This window comes from Macrotis lagotis, chromosome 2, assembly GCF_037893015.1.
Source record: "Macrotis lagotis isolate mMagLag1 chromosome 2, bilby.v1.9.chrom.fasta, whole genome shotgun sequence".
Taxonomy (NCBI): Eukaryota; Metazoa; Chordata; class Mammalia; order Peramelemorphia; family Peramelidae; genus Macrotis; species Macrotis lagotis.
In genome coordinates this window covers 258,425,524-258,445,495 of record NC_133659.1, presented here as the reverse complement: position 1 = coordinate 258,445,495, position 19,972 = coordinate 258,425,524, and the positions used below count along the sequence as shown (strand labels likewise).

Here is a 19,972-nt window from a genome sequence, read left to right as displayed (position 1 = left end):
TCTCTCCTCAGTCCTATCTATTCCCTTTTTTTTTCAAATTTTCTTCTAAGGAAGCATTGTGTGATAGAAATAATGCATTAAGAGCCATTAAGAAAGGCATTAAGAAAAAGTCAAAATTTTGCATCATTTCCACCTAGAGCAATAAGGATTCCTGTGGACCGCATATTGACTTTGAAAACCACATATTAACATTATCTATATTGTGTTATCTTTATTGTGTTAAATATCTCCCAATTATATTTTAATATAGTTCGGAAGTCTGGTGGGCATTATACACACATCTGACACCTCTGCTAGGACACAAACTTGTTTTAACATTAACCATTTGGGTTATTCCCTTGCCCCCAGTACTGAAATAAGATTTCTTTCAATTTCTGAAAACAAGTCAAATTAACTAAAATTGCCCTCTACAAAAGTATCACATTTCTTACACTTAAGACTTACATTGGCAATTAGATTAAGAATAGGTAAACCACAGTAAATGTTCAGACATAAAAAGAAATGACTGATTTGTGATATTTTCTTCACAAGATGACTTCACTTATGCCCTTCCTCATGGGACGTACTATATATAGTCAATTTTTTATTTATCTTTACCACTCTACTATATTGTACACTCTAGGTAGACTTGGGGGGGGGGGGGGGAGAAGGCAGCTAGGCAGCACCACAATGTATAGAGTACTCAGCCTGGAGTCAGGAAGACTCATCTTCCTCTGGCCTCAGATACTAACTGTGTGAACCTGGCCAAGTCACTTAACCCTGTTAGCTTCAGTTTCCTCATCTGGAAAATGAGTTGGAAAAGAAAATGGCAAACCACTGCAGTATCTTTGTAAGAAAACCCTAAAAGAAGTCACAAAGAATTGGACATGACTGAACAATAAAAGAAGGCTGAGATTATATGTTTTTTTTACTTTTGATCCCTTACTTAGCACTGTGTCTTGAATATAATTTAAGAAATGCTTTTTTGAATGAATCTTAGTGAAATTAATCCTAATCACCAAACATTTACTTTGTATAATCTCTCTGAGACTCACTTTTCATAGTGCTTTCTATATTCATTCTATATGAGAATGTCCTTCATCTAACTTAGCAGATAAATCTCAGTTATCAAAGGCTAAGAGAGTTGTGACTTAATAATAATAGCTACTATTTGTATAGTACTTTTAGGTTTTCAAAGCACTTTGCAAATATCTCATTTGATCCTTACAACCTTCCTGAGAGGTAGGTGTTATTATGATTCCCCATTGTACAAATGAAGAAACTGAGGCAGGCAGAGGTTAAGTGACTTGCCCTGGGTCACTTAGCAATAAGTTTCTGAGGAAGATTTGAATTCAAGCCTTTCTGGTCCCAGGACCAGCAGCACTCTATGCCACATTGCTTCTTTTATATGTTGTAGTTTGTTGGATAAAAAAGGGAAGGGAATTAAGAGAGTTGGACAAGATTATCTATCTTAATTCCTTCTTGATCTATGATTCTTCTTATTTTTCTATGAACCATTTTCACCTGCCCTACCCCTTCCCATATATCCCTCTATTTCTATCTCTTCTACTTCTTTCCTACTCATAATTTCTAGTATTTCTTCTCCCCCCCTTCATCTAATCATAGTACTAACTGTATCTGGGTGTCCTTTCTCTTATGACTACATGTCCTTCATATCTCTCTGACACTATGGGACTAAAGACTAGGCAAAGAACCCTATTTAGAAAGGCCTGATTGTGATAGATGGCAACTGCCACCTGCTACCAAAACCTTTGGAATAGAATTTATTATGCCTTCTGTTTCTCTCTAAAATAATGGAGAGAACAAGGGATTTTGGAAGCTAAATTTTTCTCCCACCATCCCATTCTCTGGGAATCCTGAAATGACTTTTTAATTCAGGTTCTTTGAGCCTAGTAGAAGGACTAAGAAAAGTTGGTGCAGTGGAAAGAGTGCCAGGACTATAGGCAGAAATATTTGAATTCAAATCCAGCCTCAGAACTTACCAGATATGTGACCCTGGGTATGTCACTTAATCTCAATTTGTCTCAATCTGTAAAATTCGAATTGTTTGAGGATCAAATGAGATAATATTTTTAAAGCACTTAGCACTTTTGGCCCCGTGGTGTTACATAAATATTAACTATTATTACTCTTATGCCCCAAAGTCATTATTTCCTAATAAAAAACCATCACTCTTTCCATAGCCACTAGCTTACCATGTCTCCTACAAACATGAATTGCCCTCTTGCCTCTAAACTTTCTTTTAGGCTCCTCTGGAGTCCCAGAATTCATTATCTCCAGGATGAATCCTTCTCAACGTTCTTACCATTTCTGAATCCTCTTCTAGGAAACCTCCTCAGGTTGACTGAAAGCTTTGAGGAAGGCTCCAACCCAGTGACTTCCCTGGATCATCCCACTCCTCATTGCAATGACACATTTATTTGTCCCACTTTCTCACCCTTGTCCATCTTGAGTTAATATTTCTTATGCTTAACCCTTTCACTTTTCTATTATGTCTTATAGATGGCATCTGCCACTCACAGATAGATAATAAATAATTGAGAAGGGAAGAAGAAGAGAAGGCTAATTCATCATTGCCCTGGTGATGGTTGTAAAGGAGAAGAAGACTGAGCAAATATCAACCAGAAGATAAGAAAAACTATAACTCAAGTTGCTTGGGCTCCTGTACACTTGGGGGATTGACCAGACTCACCATTGTAAACACGATTGCTCCTAACACAGCATAGATTCCATGGAGCCAGGGTACCTGCCAGGACAGAGAAATAAACTGATTATATGAACTCAAATTACCTTGTATTTACTTTACTGTGTACACATTGAATCCTCATGGGAAAAAATAAACTCCTCCATGCAAAGGATAGAATCATTTTTGGCCTCATATCCCTAGGCTCTGGCAGTACATTACACTGAGCAAACACTTAATAAATGAATAATCAAATGACTCTGGGGAAAGGGTGGGGAGTAGCATTGGATGGAAGGAGCAGAGTGAACAGACAAAAGGAGGATAAGAAAGCTTCAGAAATAGAAGGGCCCTCTGAGATCATTTAGTCTAATACTTATACAAGTAGTTCTCTAGCCCCTACTGGAAGTGATGGAGAACTCATTTCCAGAAGCAGCCCATTTCTTTTAGACATCTTTAATTGACTAAATGGACAGTGAATAGAGCACTATGAAACCATGAATTCAAATCCAGCCTCAGATTCTTACTAGTTGTGTGACCCTAGACAAGTCATTTCATGTTTGCCTCAGTTTCCTCAACTAGAAAATAGAGACAATAGCACCTGTCTCCCAGGGATGTTTATTATTATTATTATTAAACTGTCTCTGATAGACTTTCCTCACTTATACCGAACTAGAATTCTCCTGTCTCTGATAGGAGACTTTCCTCACTTATACCGAACTAGAATTCTCCTGTCTGCAACTTCCACTGGGAGGTAAAAACAACAAATAACTTCTTCTTGGTTCTCTTTTTCCTAGGTGATTGAAATATTCAAAATTTTGCCTTGTTTAACCTTTCCTAAAGATGAAGCCACCAGGAAAGACTTATCTATCACCTTAAAATCCCTGCTGCCCAATGAATTCTGTAATCAGGAGAAGTGAAAAGGTTGAATACTACACATTTGAGCTTATTGGTCTCTGGAAAATGGAGAATTGACTGCCTTGGGATCCATCAGAGTCTGAATTCCTCTCCTTTCAACATGCAACTCCAGAATCAGGCAGCATTTGATGGTACTGACAAGCACAATTCATCCCGCATAACATACACAGTCTCCATCTTCCCTCTCCTATCTTCAATTTTTTTTCCCAAGTACCCTGTTCCCTAACCTGGGAACACTTCTCTTCCAACTTGTTTCATACTTCCCCTAGTTAATTAACAATAAGCATCCTCACTTTCTTTCCTGGAATCCTTTCCAGATTAACTCTAATTGTTTTCACTCATGGTCCATCTGCTTGAATGTAGAACTTACATTTATTTCTCTGTGTCTGTTTTCTCTGAGGGTACCATTGTCTTCATCAGACTTGGGAGTTCTCAGATGGCAAGTACTGGATATGCTTCCCCCCACCCCTCCTTCCTCTTTCCATCTCTGCATTGTTAAGATGGTGGAGAGGGGGCTGGGAAGGGGAGGAAAGACTGGATGAGGGTTTTAGAGAATAGGAGGGAGGGGTTGATTTCTTAAGGTCCTTGCTAGATAACTGTAAGAGATTAGGACTGGCTGTACATGAAGTCTTCCCTCAGCTCCACATTTGAAAGAAACAGTTACATGTTATTTCTAACAGAGTTAGATTCTCCTTTGCCCTAATCACATTCTTTATTGTATCTAACTTTTTTGTGTACAGGTCGTCTCATTTTTTCATCTTTGTATCATGAACTAGAACAAAATAGGAACTTAAAAAGATTCCACAACTTAAAATAGAATGAAGGGGTAGAGAATAGAATGCAGTCACTGGAAGGAACCTTAGAGATCATTGATCTATCTTTCATTTTTATGTATGAGGAAACTGAGGTTGTGACTTGTCCAATGGTGTTAGGTTTTCTGAATCCAAATACTTTGCTTCCTCCTAACTATCTTCCCCACCAGGAATCTCAGTGTAGGGAATATTCTACAGGACCTGCATTCCTTTCATCTCCTTCCTCCAACCATCCTGAGCTCCCCACAACTAAAGACTTCCTAAGGAGGCAATATCCAACCCCCTAGTGGAATCTAGTCTGTAATAAATGTCACTTCTGCCCCAGGCTTCTCAAGAAGCTGTACAGATTCTTGGAAACACAAAAGACCTGCTTGACCAACTAAGGTCAACAATCAACTCCTAGATGCTATGAGGGCCCCTTCCTGTCACTCCCACCCCTCTGCCCTCAGGGGCCCTGGTCTAGCTCTGGCCTCTCCCTTGATCAACAGGATCCAGGGAACAGCCAAGAAAATATTGGGGGCTCTGATTTATTGAAGCTGACTTTGATTTGGGGGATGTGGATGAAAGAGACAAGGTTAGTGTTCTAACTTGATCCCTCCCTTCACTTTGATTCCTCCTGATGACTCCCCCTTTTCTCCCAACCCTTCTTTTGGTGGTAGGAGCACACCCATGTTTGGATACAGCTAGAGGCTGGGGGATAAGGATGCTGTGACTACTGCCAATATGACCTCTCCCTCAAGTTCTTATTGCCAAAGCTGAAGAGCAGCCAAGGATGGGATGGGGGCAGGGAAAGCAAAGGAGATAGAGACACTTATGTGGAGCTTTCCAGTTCAGTATCCTGGGGACTATGGTATTTAAACCCCAAGCTACACCCATTCTTCTAATCCTATTCTTTCCTCTCCTTGCTCAACAACAACAATGGTCATGGAGGGTCATAGTATCCCTTCTCTTGCTCTGACTTGACTCTTCAGTGGCAGTTTTACTCTAAAAGACTGAGGATTTTACAGTCCCAATCGATGGATCCTCCCCATCCCAATGAAATTCCCTGCCCCCCAAAACAATCCTTTTTTTTTAACATTTTATTTAAGGCAATGGGGTTAAGTGACTTGCCCAAGATCACACAACTAAATAATCATTAAGTGTCTGAGGCTGGATTTGAATTCAGGTTCTCCTGAATCCAGGGCCGGTGCTCTATCCACTGCGTCACTCAGCTAGCCCCCTAAACAATCCTTTTGTATGAGTTCTTATACAGATATGCCAATCCTTGTTCTATGTCTATTTGATCTCCATTTGACCCCAGAATCTCCCATTTTGGATATCTAAGCAATGCCTAGCTTGCCTTCCAGATGACCACCTCCCCACCCCCAGTCCAATCTATTCTCACTGTGGTTTCAATTTTTCTCCTCCCAACCCTCCATGCATGAGAAACGTGAAACCGGATGTCAGCTGAGGAGTCAAGCAGGTGCTGTATCTGCCAAATAAAAGCTACCTTGTTTGCCCATGGTCTTTAACTTCCAGTCCTGCCAGTACACATGGTACTCACTGCCAAGCCCAGGGTAGGGCTGCAGGGTGATGACATAACTACCTTCTAACTAGTATAACTGTCACTCCCAGGTCTTGTCTTCCCTTCCCCCTTGTTCCCACCTACTGTCCTCAGTGCCCCTGATCTGGGCTTAGCTGTGCAATATCCCTGCCTGGAGGTCCAGGGCAGAGTAGGCACATACAGATCCCCAGCAGGGACTTGCCTGACTTCTTGTTGGTTTCAAGACCCCAGGACAGAGGGGAGGAAGAGGAGAAGAGAAAGCCTGAGCAGAGAGATGTGGGATTGGGGGTTTGTGGAGGGAAGGTGACTCACATATTGGAAGGGAAGTATGATGGCCAGAAGGATCCCACTGAAGAACATAACCATGAGAAGTACAAAGAGGATGCCTTGGCAGGATGTGAAATCAAACTGTGGGAGAGAGAAGCCAGGAGAGGAGCATCAGTTTGGAGTCCCTCTCACTTCCATAGACTCAATAGCCTTTGTCTACTTTCCAGATCTTGCTATAAACTACCCTTTTCTTTCAGTCCTCTATCCAACTATAGATGTGGACCCCAAATCATCCCTTCTCTTGATCTCCTGTTTCCAGATAGCCCCAACCCTGCAGATTCCCACCCAGACTGTGGTCTCCCCTTCCCCATCCACTTGGGGTTCTATGGCTAACCTTGGTCTGGAAGCTGAACAGAGTCACAGAGAGGCAGACCAGGGCAGTAATCCCCAGACACAGAAGCACAGACTTGGTATTGTAGTAACTGTGGGGGTAAGAATCATTGTTAGCTAGGCAGGCAGGACCTGGTTCCCAGGACTAGGCCATCTTGCTTGAGACCTCACCTAATGGAGTTCACCTGAATCTTACTAACTCCTACCCTTATACCTTCTCCTGAGAGGAGTCTGGAAGCCTTTGCTCAACTACCTCTTTTCCCAGCCTGAATCAGTATAGAAGACAGGAGATGTTCCTAGCACTCAGTTTTACCAGGGAAGTCCCTAGGAGAGTCACCTGATGGCAAATTGGCCCCTGTGCCTAAACATCAGCCATTTAATTTTGGAACATAGGTAAAAGCTAGTGAAAAGTGACCCTCAAGGACCACTCTTTCAAGGAGTCACAAAGGAGCAAGATATAGCTAAAGAGAGAGTGTACAACAGGGTTTGTGTGTGAATGGGTATATATGGAATTTTGCCTTGGTGTCATTAGGAAATTTAGGGAATGATTGCACAGGCACATAAACTACTTGGTAGAGAGACATGAAACTGATTTTATTTGTCTCTGGTTGCCCTCTCCCTTCTTAGAAAGTATCGATATAGGCAGTTGTAAATTGAGAAATCAGTTTATAAAAGGTAGGCCAGGTTTCTCTATTTCCCAGAATTATAATTCAAGTATCTAAGTGTCCTAGAATCCTCTGCCTTTTCCCTTTTCATTACCTGGACAGCATCCCAGTGAGGTAGGCCATAGACAGGGTCTGCAATGAAAAACAAATTAGCAGGGAAGCACCCCCCCCACAAAGTTTAGACTTTTAGGACTCGAGATCCTTTAATTTGAGTTACATTACTCACAGAGTCACTTGGGTCTTGTCCCTCACTCTTTCTTCCCACCATTATTACTGTCCCCACCCCCTAATCCCATTCACTAGTCCTCAGGAGGGATGGATGTCATCAATCTTTGACCAGGGTCAGGACTTAATCCTGGAAACTTTACTCAGTAGTCTGGGAACTGACTTATCCAGTCAAAAGTTCCAGTATAACTGGTGGTCAGAGGTGGAAGACAAAGACATTGATCCTATTTGAAAGCTGCCTCAGGAGACAGATCCAAAACGAACCTCCAGGAACTGATATCATTTGCCTAGGTGTTTTCTTCTTATTATCATCTTGTTTCTGCTTCCCAGTCCATCCCAACTTAAATCTATGTTCCTCACCCCCAATCCAGACCCTATCACTCTTCTTGCCATATCTACCTTAAATCCAAAGTCCCTCTTGAGATTATTTATTTTATAAACCACTGGATAAAAGATTGGAAAGGAGGCACAAGGACCTGTGTGTATTTATATATGTGTCTATATGGTGCAGAGGATGGTAGGAATTGTGGAGTTTTTTTTCCTTAAAGAATAATCAAGATAACAATAGTTCTATTCCCAAAGAATCATAAAGGACACCCCAATCTAAAGACCTCTTAAAATCTAAATCCATTCCCCTGAGAGGAAATATTCTGGCCCTGCTGGGCTCCTACTCCTAAATTTTAGACTTAAAAACCTCAGAGAGATGTGTCTGAGACTTGATCAGACCTTGTCCCAACCTACCCTCAGTCCCTGCTTCCTTACTTACAAAGATGCTCAGGAGAATCAGGTTCCAGGGGAAATATCTCCTGTAATCCAAATCACAGAAATCAGAGTTAGACCTGTGAATTTCCTGTGAATTTCCTCCTCTTTCTTTTCTCTTACTCATATCTCAACTCTGACTCCTAGCTCCTAACTCCTAACTCAACACTCAGTTGAAATTGCTATCTCCAAAATTATCAATGGTCACTTTTAGAAATCTTTTAAAAATATCATCTGGAATTTGATAATAACAACAAATATGAACATTTATATGTATAAGGAAAAAAAGAAAAACTATATATGAAACTACAAATCTCTATTTTGGACAGCTTGGTTTTTAAAGAATTTTCAATAACTTCTACTCCTAAGTGTTAAAGTTATCCTGCTTGTACATCATCCTCCAATCTTCCTTCTGTCATTTTTTATACATTTAAAAAATACTTCAATGACCCCTTTTTTCTTACTTGTCTTTTTTTGACATTATCATTACTCTCATTCCTCTCATACACACCTCCAATTTTAAAATAAAAACCCTTTCTTTTAATGAATGAACAGAATCAGCAAAATAAATCTCCATGTTGATGTTGCTTGAAAATATATGTCTGACTTTACACTTCTAATTTATCAACTCTGTCAGAAGAGGAATGGCATATTTCATCATTGATCCTCGGGAGTTAGGATTAGACACTGTATCAATCAAAGTCCAACAATCACTTAGTTGCCATATCTTTTCTCAGTTCTCTTTCTTTTAGACTTTTGAGTAACAACCACCACTCTCCATCTGATACTCTTCTCTAGGTTTTTGTAACACTGCCTTCACTTGGTTTTCTTTCTACCTGCCTGATCACTTATCAGTCTTATTTGCTGGAGAAACTCCATATCACATCCTCTAATTATATACATACTCCAGTTATAATCTGGTTTTCTTTTCCATATATCTATATTCTCACCTAATGATCTCATCAATTCCTCTGGATTCAATTATCATCTATCCCTATGCACATGACTATCCATAGATCTATCTGTCTGTCTGTCTGTCCATCTGTCATTTATCTATCTCCCTAATCTTTATTTTGCTCTCCAGTCTCATATAACCATCTGCCTGTTGGATATTTCCAATTCGATATCCTATAGGCATCTCATATTCTATAAGGCAAAAACTGAACTTCTCCTTTAAACCCTTTCCTCTTCCTGACTTCCCTGTTTCTGTCAAAGACATCATCATCATCATCATTCTTCCAGGCTACAAGGTTACAACTTTGGTATTATCCTTGATTTTTCCCTCTTGCTTTCCCTCAGCTCACATATACATTCAGTTACCAAATCTTTTAATTTTTGCCTTGCTAAGACTTGGTATCTTCCCCCTTCTTTCCACTCACATTGCCACCATCATTAGTTCAGGCCCATGGACTACTCCAAGAGCCTCATAATTGGTTTCCTGCCTCTTCTTTCTCCAATCTATCCTCCATATAGTCAACCACCAAAGTGATCTTCCTTAAATAAAGTATAAGTCACTCCCTTATTCTTTCCACTCATTTTTTTTTATTTTTTAGGTTTTTGCAAGGCAAATGGGGTTAAGTGGCTTGCCCAAGGCCACACAGCTAGGTAATTATTAAGTGTCTGAGGTCAGATTTGAACTCAGGTACTCCTGACTCCAGGGCCAGTGCTCTATCCACCGTACCACTTAGCCACTCCACTCCCTTATTCTTTAAACTCTGGTTGTCATATATTGCCTCTAGGATCGATTCAAAACTTCTATGGCATTTAATCCCTTCCCTTGTCACAATCTACCTTTCCAACCATATTGTCTATTACTGCCCTCCACTCACTCTGTGATCTAGTCAAACTAGAGTTCTTAGTTTTCTCATGTGAAATTTTATCTCCCATCTCTCTGGCTGTCTCCCATGCCTAGAAATAATTCCCTTCTCACTTCTGCTTTGTAAAATCCATTATTTCCTTTAAAACTCAAGTACCACCTTACAAAGAAAATTCTTCTAACCTTAGCTGCTAGTGCCTCCCCCCATTGCCTTTTTATTTTGTATATACCACTCATATGTATAATACATATTTTAACTTGTATGTGTATATGTGTATGTATAGGATATCTTCTTCCACAGAAGGTAGATTCTCTGAGGGCAGAGTATTTCATTTTTTTTAGTTATTACAAGGCAAATGGGGTTAAGTGGCTTGCCCAAGGCCATACAGCTAGGTAATTATTAAGTGTCTGAGGCCGGATTTGAACTCAGGTACTCCTGACTCCAGGGCCAGTGCTCTAATCACTGTGCCACCTAGCCACCCCAGAGTATTTCATTTTTGTCATGGAATCCCCAATAACCCAGTTCCTGGCTCCTAGTAGGTGTTTCATAAATGACTTTTGACTGATTATACCAGAAGGCTAGATCCCTCCTTCTTCCTTCATTTTCTAAAGACTTCCCCCCTTTCCTCTTCTCCCTCTCAAGACTATATAAAGACAGGGAAAAAGCAGACCTTGAGGGCAGCTAGGTGTGCAGTGAATAGAGACCTTTCCCTGGAGTCAGAAGGACCTGAGTTCAAATTTGGCCTCAGACACTTAATAATTACCTAGTTGTGTGGCCTTGGGAAAGTCACTTAACCCCATTGCCTTGCAGAAGAAGAAGAAGAAGAAGAAGAAGAAGAAGAAGAAGAAGAAGAAGAAGAGCAGATCTTGATGGAGACAGGACAACTGGCTCTTCACACAATACATGGAACCCCCTGGGGTTCCAAATCTCAACTTCCTACTCTACATCCTTGTAGATTGGCTGCCCCAACTTCCTACTCTACAGCCTTGTAGATTGGCTGCCCCCTAAATGACCATACCTTGGTCCAGAACAGCAGGCCAGGATTAGATAAGTCATGAAGAACACAGCACTGAGGGAAAGAAAACATACAAAGCATTAGGCATTTGTTCATCCAGAGCTGGAAAAATGAAGAAGTTTCCCTTCCTTCCCCAAGCCATCCCATCCCCAAGAGGGACTACTTTGGTAGAATTAAGAGAACCGTGTCAGTGAAAAAAAACTCAAGAACAGATTCTTGACTATAGGGAAAGTTTGATATTATAGCATTTAAAGGTAGAAGGGACTGTAGAGATTTTCTAATTCACTATTCACCCTTTAATTATTAATTATTAGGTAACTGACACACAGAGAGAGGAGGTATATCATTTTTATAACATTAAGCAGCAGAACTAGTTTCAAATCTAGGGCTCTTTCCACTATACCATGGTGCCGCTCATGACTTCCATGTAATTCAATTTAATAAGTATTTATTAAGGACCTACTAGTGAGAGGCACTAACCCCTGTACTCAGTGGGGCTTATATTCTGCTGGATGAGGGAGGGTGGTAGGAGGAGGAGGTAGAATAAGTAAGATAGGTAAAAGTAAGTAGAGTAAAGTTAAGTAAATACAAGAGAATTTAAGGCCAGAGGAAGTGAAAATTTTGAGACTGGGGGTGCAGCAGCCTCTGGAAAGGCTTTCTCAATAAGATGGCACCTGAGCTGAGCCTTGCATAAAGGACCAAGACAGCAGAGTTGAGGAGAGGGTGCTTTCCAAGGGTGTAGGGATCAGTCTCTTCCAAGGCACTAAATCAGAGGATGGAATACTGAGCTCAGAGAACACCTGGGAGACTAGGTTGACTTGAGGGTAGGGTGTATAGGAGTCTGTAGTCTATGTATGGGGATTCTAGGGAGTTACAGAAGGCTTTTGACTTGGAGAGTGATATGCTCATTCCTGTGCTTTGGATGATTATTTTGATCTCTGGAGAGGGGGAACAATTGGAAGCAGGGGGACTAATTAGGAGGTTTCTAGAATACTCCAGAAGACAGGAGGAGCCTAGTGATGAAGGATGCTGAAGAGATAGCATCAACTAGATGTGGATACTGACTGGATAGGATACAGAAGGGATATTGAAGAATCAAGTATGGCCTTTCAAACTTGGAGAATTGGGGAATAAAAGGGAATAAGTGTTTATGAAGTAACTACTCTGGGCCATTTACTGTAGGTACTAAGCACTTTTTACATTTGATACTTTTACCTCTGCCAAGTAGGTTGTATTATTATTCCCATTCTACAGTTGAGAAAAGTAGGACAAACAGAAGTTAAGAGACTTGCCCAGGTCCTAAATTAGCAAATTACTGTCTGACTTTGAGCACATCAAACTTCTCAAAAGCACTCTAGCTCCAGATATGTTCACTGGCTGTCTCCCAAGCCTAGAATTCTTTTTAACTCCTGACTTCCATCAAGTTCCAGAAAAATCCTCCTATGGGGATCCTTTTTTGATTCTCTCCTTGGTTTGAACACTTTCCCTCAGTAGATTATCTCCAATTTATCCTGTTTATAACTTGTTTGTGTACATAGTTGTTTGTCTCTCTCATTAGACTATACTCTTAGAGAATTTTGTAATCCCTTTCTTTGTATTCCCAGAGATTAACACAGTGTTTGATACATAGTAGATGCTTAGTAAACTTTTTGACTAACTGAATCAAGGAATGCAGAAATTTGGAGGATAATGAGATTTTGAGGGAAAAATAATGACCAAGATAAGGGTTTAGGAAATGTTGAGTTTGAGATGTTTATGGTATATCCAGGTTGAGATGTCCAATAGGCAATTGGTGATATAGAATTGGAGTTAAGACACTAGTATTAGATACAGAGATTTGGAAGACATTTATAAAGCGGTGATAACTGAACCCGTGGGAGCAGTTATGGGCCAAAGAAGGGTGAAAAGAAGACCTGGATAAGAGACAGAGTTAAAATTGAATATATTAAAAAATAGTTTGAGGACAAGTGTTCTTAACTTTTTTTGTGTGTTTCATGGACCCCTTTGGCAGTCTGGTAAAATGTACAAACCTTTTCTGGAAATCTTTTTAAATGCATAAAACTGCAAATTACAAACAAGTCAATGATATTAAAATACAGTGATTAAAAAACAGTTGGTTGAAATATAGAGCTAGAAGAATTATAATTAGAGAGGGAAATTTTAGAGTCCAAATTAATGGAGGTAATATAAGTTATGAGAAATGGTGTGATCCAAGATATGGCTATCATTGGGAGTAATTTAAATAGAGTGAAAATGTAGGAATTGAAGAATTAGATTATCTGTCTGTCTGGGACATTTGAAGGATCATTAACATGTATACTGAGGGCAGGGGATGGGGTAGAAAATAAGTTAAATGCCCAATTTCTTGAGAAAGGAGGGAGAATGACTTGGAGGGCAGTAGACTGTAGCAACAAGAATACAGACTGAATGGTATAGATGGGGTGGAGCCACCCCCAAAGGAGGAAGGGGGTTGAAGTGAAGGTGACAAAGGGACAGCAGGAAGTGATAGTGAAGAGGAAGTAGTATGACTTTTCTTCCTCATGGCCTGGTGTGTTGGTGAGTATGAAAAAAGGGGGCACTCCACCCTAGAAAGCAGGACCAAGAATGTCACTAGTACTTTCCTAAGGGCATAATAGTAGAGCAAAGCAGAGGAGAAGAATTGGGAAGCAAAAGGTTGCCCCAGAATAATGGCAGGAAGTTTTGATCTGGAAGACTGGTGACTAAATCACAAGGTTTAAGGAAAGAAATAGGTAATTGCAACATAGAATGAGTGTCTCAATCATAACTCCCCCATGCCCTGGGTCTCTAGGTGACAATTAGGTCTAGGGTAGGAACCAGGATGAGAGGACAGAAGCAGCCTAGTCTGAGTATAGTCCCTAGTACCTAGATCCTGATTAAGAGTTAGAAGCTCAGTTTTCCCTTGGTTTCCAAATGAGAAAATTGAAGTCCACTGAGGTTAAATGACTGGTCCAAGGTCACACAAGAAGTAGGAAAACTGGGGATTTGAATCTAGATTCTCTGTCTCCAAATCTGATTTTTTTTTCATTATTCTCTACTACTTCATTTATGCTTTGAGGAATCTTCCACCAACATGCAGGTGATATTTGATGCTGTGGGACTGGAGAATGCCAAAAGAAAAAGTATTGAAAGACAAAGAGCCTGTGGGTAGAACCTTCAAGGATACCTACATTTAAAAGGAAGAAGAATCTATGAAAGATGCTGAGGAGTAGGAAAAGAATTGGAATACTGCAATACTATGGAAGGCAAGGGAGGATGCTGTGGAGGGACCTCTCAACAATTTTTCTCTTATCCAAAAGGCTGGGTTGTTGTTGGACTGACCTGACTCTCTTCCACTTTTTTTTCCAGCTTTTCATAACTCTTCAGGGCTTGCTCGGGTGGGGAGAGAAATTACAGAGAAAGATGGCAATTGGGAAAAGTCATGCCAGCTGACTGGGGCTTTGGGAGTCCAAGGTGTCATTCCTCAAAATAAGGAGATGAAGAGAGATGGAGAGGCTGAGTTGCGAAGGAGGCAAGAAGAAGGAGGGTGATGGGAGTTTTAGGCTGAGTCTCTGAGCCCCAGGATTGTTAACAAACTGTCAGGAAAGGAAAAGTTTGACTCCCCTGAGGCCAGCAAGCAAACCAAGGCAGCTAAGGTTCCTTTGTTAGTGAAACTCAACTCTCAGTGGAGGGTCCTGAGCATTCTCAGCAAAGCAAGATCATCAGAAACACATCCCAGGAACTCAGACATGGAAAGCAAAGAAGGAAGAATAGTCTAACAGGGTTCCAGACAACTTTGTTGTGGCTTGAGAAAACTGAATTAAAACAGAACTCTGGGAAAGCTAGCCAGGAAAGGCTGCCTGGAGGGGTTGGGGAGAAAGCCTTGGATGGCAACTCTAGCTTTGGGCCAACACAAATAAAACTAATACTCCTTTTTCAGTTCTGATTTTTCTCCTTTTTTCCCTCCCTATCCCATCTTTTCTTTTCTTTTTTTTTTGGTGAGATAATCAGGGTCAGGTTACATGCCCATAGTAACAGAGTGTAAGTGTCTGAGGCTGGATCTGAACTCAGGTCCTCCTGACTTTAGGGCTGGTGCTCTATCTACTGCCCACCTAGCTGCTCCTTCCTACACTCATCTTAAAAAAAAATCAAATGAACAAAAAAACATGATTAACATCCAGCACCCCGCTTTGAAGCCAGAAGAAGTTTCTGCAGTAAAGTGTGGAGAAATTTCTCTCTCACTCAGTCTGCAATGGCACATGACTTTCTCCAGGTTATACCCTTTCCCTAATCCCATTCCCAGGTTTCTTTCATGGTCCCCTTTCACCTAACCAAGTTGGATTAGAGAAGCCCAATTGGAGCTGACAGAAATTCCCATAGTAACTCATGTAGAAGAGCCCTGAGAGCTAGGGCAAAGACACTGCATTTCTCATTAGGCCTGATGCTTCATTTCCATGCAGCCCTGGTTATGTGGGCCAAAGCTTATTTTCCAGACTGATCCAGTACAGGATGCTGCACATGACAAGGGAACCATGCCAACCAGCCAGGCTGCTGGTCCCAGGGAGACCTCATTAGTTTGGAAGCACATGCAGGAGGGGATTAACGCTTAGGGCCCAGTCCTTCCCTCCACACACTGCCCCCCCCCCCCCAGCATCTCCCTGATGTGATATTTCTTCCAAATCCTGCTCCTTTAAGAGAGGTCAAACAGCTGGAATGAGGGAGCATCTGTAGTCTGGGTTTCATTCTAGTCCTCTTGGGGGTAGGGGGGACAAAGTTCTAGTTACTTTAAAACTCTTGGGAGCAGATGGCTCCGAACCCTTAACCTGGATTTCATTTCTTTTTGTTTTGTTTTGCTTTTAGGTTTTTGCATGGCTTGCCCAAGGCCACACAGCTAGGTAATTATTAAGTATCTGAGGCCAGATTTGAATTCAGGTACTTATGACTCCAAGGCTGGTGCTCCATCCACTATACCACCTAGCCTCCCTGAGTCCATTTCTTTTTAAAAATATTTTAAAGCTATATTTCAATATTATTGGGTTCCTTTGCAATTTTTTTGCATTTTTGCAAAAAATTCACAAAAAATTAGCATTTTGCATTTTTCTTATGCATAAAAAAATTCTTCTGACAATTGGGGAATGGCTTAGCAAACTAGTGTATATATATATATATATATATGTCATGGAACACTATTGTTCTATTAGAAACCAGGAGGGATGGGAATTCAGGGAAGCCTGGAGGGATTTACATGAACTGATGCTGAGTGAGACAAGTAGAACCAGAAAAACACTGTACATCCTAACAGCAACATGGGGGTGATGATCATCCTTGATGGACTCGTTCATTCAATCAGTGCAACAAACAGGGACAATTTGGGGCTGTCTGTGATGGAGAATACCATCTGTATCCAGAGAAAGAACTGTGGAGTTTGAACAAAGACCAAGGACTATTACCTTTAATTTAGAAAAAAAAAACCTGATGTGTTATTGTCTGATCTCTTTTACTTTACTCATGCTTCTTCCTTAAGGATATGATTTCTCTCTCATCACATTCAATTTGGATCAGTGTATACCATGGAAACAATGTACTGGCAAATTGCCTTCTGTGGGGGGGGGGGAGTAAGATTACGGGGAAAATTGTAAAACTCAAAATAAATAAAATATAAGGGAAAAAAAATTCTTCTAAGAAGGTCTCACAGACTTCTGCCAAAATGCTTCAGAACATAAAAAGGTTAAGAATCCTTGGTCTTGAAAGATTTTTTTTATCATCTCTCAGTTGAATGTTCTTGCCTCTCATGTACTTTGCCACTATTTTCAGAGGTCAGTTTGGAATGGGATTTACAATTTGTTCCCAAAAGAGTTACTCAACTAGGGTTCTATCTTTGTGTCAATTTCCCAAAGGAGGAGTGTGACAAGGAAGTAATAACACACACCCTGAAAAATGGAGGACACTGAAGAATTAAGACCAAATTTCTCAGTCAAAAGGTTTTCCATAATCCACTCCCAATTTGCCAATGAGTTACTCTCCACATAAATTAGCTCAATGTGGCATAGTGTAAAGAGCTATTCTTCTGAGTCAGAGAACCTGAATTCAAGACCTACTCTTATCACTGAATTATAAAACCCTGGACAAGGAGTTAAATCTTTACTTGCCTCAGTTTACTCAACTGAGTTGAGTAACTGAGGATCATAGAAGTATCACTTCCCAGGGTTGCTGTGATGATCGAAATATTTGTAAAGCATTGGCACATAATAGGCACTCAATTAAAGTCTGTTCCCTCTCCATGTAAGATCAGGGAAGTGACTTGTCCAGAGTCACACAGCTAGTAATCACCTGAGGTCAGATTTGAATTTCAGTCTTTGAATATAGGCATGCCATCCACTGTACCATCTAGCTAATTTAGTTTCCACATGGGTAAAAAGAAGGCAGTTGGACTAAATAAACTTTTCCCACTCTAAATCTATGATCCTGTCAATTCTGAGTTCCATTCAGACTGATCCATTCACTGAAGCCTGAATAGACTGTAAGAATTCCAATCTTAGTGCCTTTGATCCTCTGCCTGGAATATGCTTCCCAACCTCTTTCCCCTGACTCTTCTTCAGTACCATTTTCCTTCAGGAAGTCTTCCCTAACCCCACTGCTCCCCCCCTTCTTCCTATGAACTCCCATAGCTTTCAATATAATTTGGCACTAATCAAATATTCCCTTGTATTACTAGTTATCTCTTTCCATGTGATTTGTTTCCCCCAACAATATTTAAAGCTTATAAAAGATAGTAATGACCCCTGTCAGATCATCCACAGCCCTAGCAGATATATTCAGTAAATAATTCTAGAATGATAAGATCATGGCCCAGGGCAGTTCTGTTCTGAGGTTTTACCCTCATGCCACCTCCCTCACTCAATCAGCTCCCCAGCTCTAGAAACTCTCAGAGGCTAAATTTACATAAGCAAATTGTTCAGACAGTTCAGGCAACAGCACAATCTCAAGCTACCATAACTGAGGCTAGAGTGTGTATTTTTTAGCTGGAATTATCCTGACCTTTCATGGTCACCTGCTTAGACATGGCCAAAATTACTCAACTGATCCAAATCCATTCCCCTTATTTAACCCATTTGCTTCTTAGAGGGTTAGGGGTACCAGGATATCTTTGATTTGTTTGGAAAACTAAGTGGGTTGTCAGCAAAGGGATTATTCCCCCAAATTACCACCACTGTTCAGCATTCTTTTTCCCAACCTGGAGTCTCTGACCAAGGTTTCCTTCTTTAAGTGAATCTCACACAGTTCTCCCTTTCTTAAGTAAATGATAATCCCCAAGGAGTAAAGTCTAGCTATGGTTAACATCTAAGCACTATAGAAATGTGATTTATCATGGTGGAGAAGCAGGTGAAGGAGATTCCCAGAACAATGCCTCTCTTCAACTGGCAGTCACTCAGGGATAGGGAGACACTCTAAATTCCAGACACCTAGATTGCCCTGGGATGCTCATTGAAAAAAAATATTTTTTGGGGGGGGGGCTGTTGTATTTTTTCCTTTACCTTTGTGAGGTAGTATGGGATAGTGAAAGGAGTTTTAAATTTGGACTAGGCAGATTTAGTTTCAAATTTGGCTCTGACCCTTATTACCTCTGTGACTTTGGACCAGTCATTTGCTCTTTGGGCTTCAGTTTCTTAAAAGGTCACATTCATATTTATTCCCTACATGTTACATTCTTCACCACAGTTAAAACTGAAGAGTTAAAAACATTGTTCTTAATTTCATTTGAATAAAATATGAGCTAATAAAATTATTTGCAAAATATCTTTTTATAAAAAACATGAAAGAAGCTGGCCAATTGATCATAACAAAGATGGACAATGCTCCATAAAAAAAATTGATAAAAGTTTGGAAACCACTTCTCTAAGGTCACCTTCTAGCTCTAATTCCTAGGATTCTACCATTATCAGTGTTGCTGACTTTTAAATTTCTTCCATCAGAATTTCTCTGAGGGCTTTGATTGGTCCAGTCCTCTCTGAGAAAGAGAAGGTCCAGGCCCTCTTGAATGCCAGAGGTCATGGGATATTCCAGAGGATTTGTGTGTATGGGCCCTCATTAGAAGCCTGATCTCAGTGCTGTCTGTCACCTCTGAGTTAATGGGAGGTAGTTAGGGAGTTCCTGGGGGGAAATGGGGTTTCTATGTCTAGATCCCCTGAGAAATGGTTTCCTGCCTGAATCCTGGAGCAGGCTTGTGTATTATACTTACTAGGATGCCCAGTACCAGGCTGGGTTGCTCTGGACATACATCTTGACTGGTTCACTATTGGGGGGGGGCAGGGAGGAGAGAGAGAGAGAGAGAGAGAGAGAGAGAGAGAGAGAGAGAGAGAGAATATGTGTTATATTTCTTTTTTTTTCCTGTTCCAAATCCCATGAAAAAACAAGCATCTATAAAGATCTCCAGATGATATTTCTCAGACCTGGCTCTCCTGTATGAGGAGGACTACTGCTTGAGATACCTAGAGAGGGAAGAAATAAGAAAGCCAGAGTCCTGGATCTGGATCATCTATTTAGGTAATTTGGGGACCAGATGAGATTTTGCCCACATTTTGCTCACAGGCATTTCCCCTTGGACCTCCAAAACACCCAACTCTCTTCCTTTAACAGGAGGAGAGATACACAAAGTTCCTCCCCAGAATGAAATAGAGCCAACTATATATTTTATACCTATCACCTGATTTCTTGCACATCTACCATCTAATCTCTTCAAGGAGACTGCTAGGTAGCACAGTGAGTAGAGTACAGGTTTTGGGGCAGAAACACTTGAGGTCAAATCCTGTCTCTGACATTTACTAGCTAGGTGATCCAGGGCAAGTCAACTAACTTTTGGGGGGGGGGGCATTGCAAGGCAATG

The 19,972-nt window shown here is 40.7% G+C and overlaps 1 protein-coding gene across 1 annotated transcript in view; it reads right to left on the bottom strand.

Annotated features, from left to right (window-relative positions):
- FAIM2 (Fas apoptotic inhibitory molecule 2) overlaps nt 1-19,972 on the bottom strand; it is a 60,924-nt gene that overhangs the window by 17,705 nt on the left and 23,247 nt on the right. The window contains exons 5-11 of the mRNA XM_074225953.1: nt 19,328-19,381; nt 11,095-11,145; nt 8,267-8,306; nt 7,370-7,407; nt 6,615-6,702; nt 6,266-6,361; nt 2,693-2,746 (exon numbers count right to left, since the gene is read on the bottom strand). Of these exons, the coding sequence (XP_074082054.1) occupies nt 2,693-2,746; nt 6,266-6,361; nt 6,615-6,702; nt 7,370-7,407; nt 8,267-8,306; nt 11,095-11,145; nt 19,328-19,381 (421 nt within the window). The remainder of the gene's footprint in view (nt 1-2,692; nt 2,747-6,265; nt 6,362-6,614; nt 6,703-7,369; nt 7,408-8,266; nt 8,307-11,094; nt 11,146-19,327; nt 19,382-19,972) is intronic.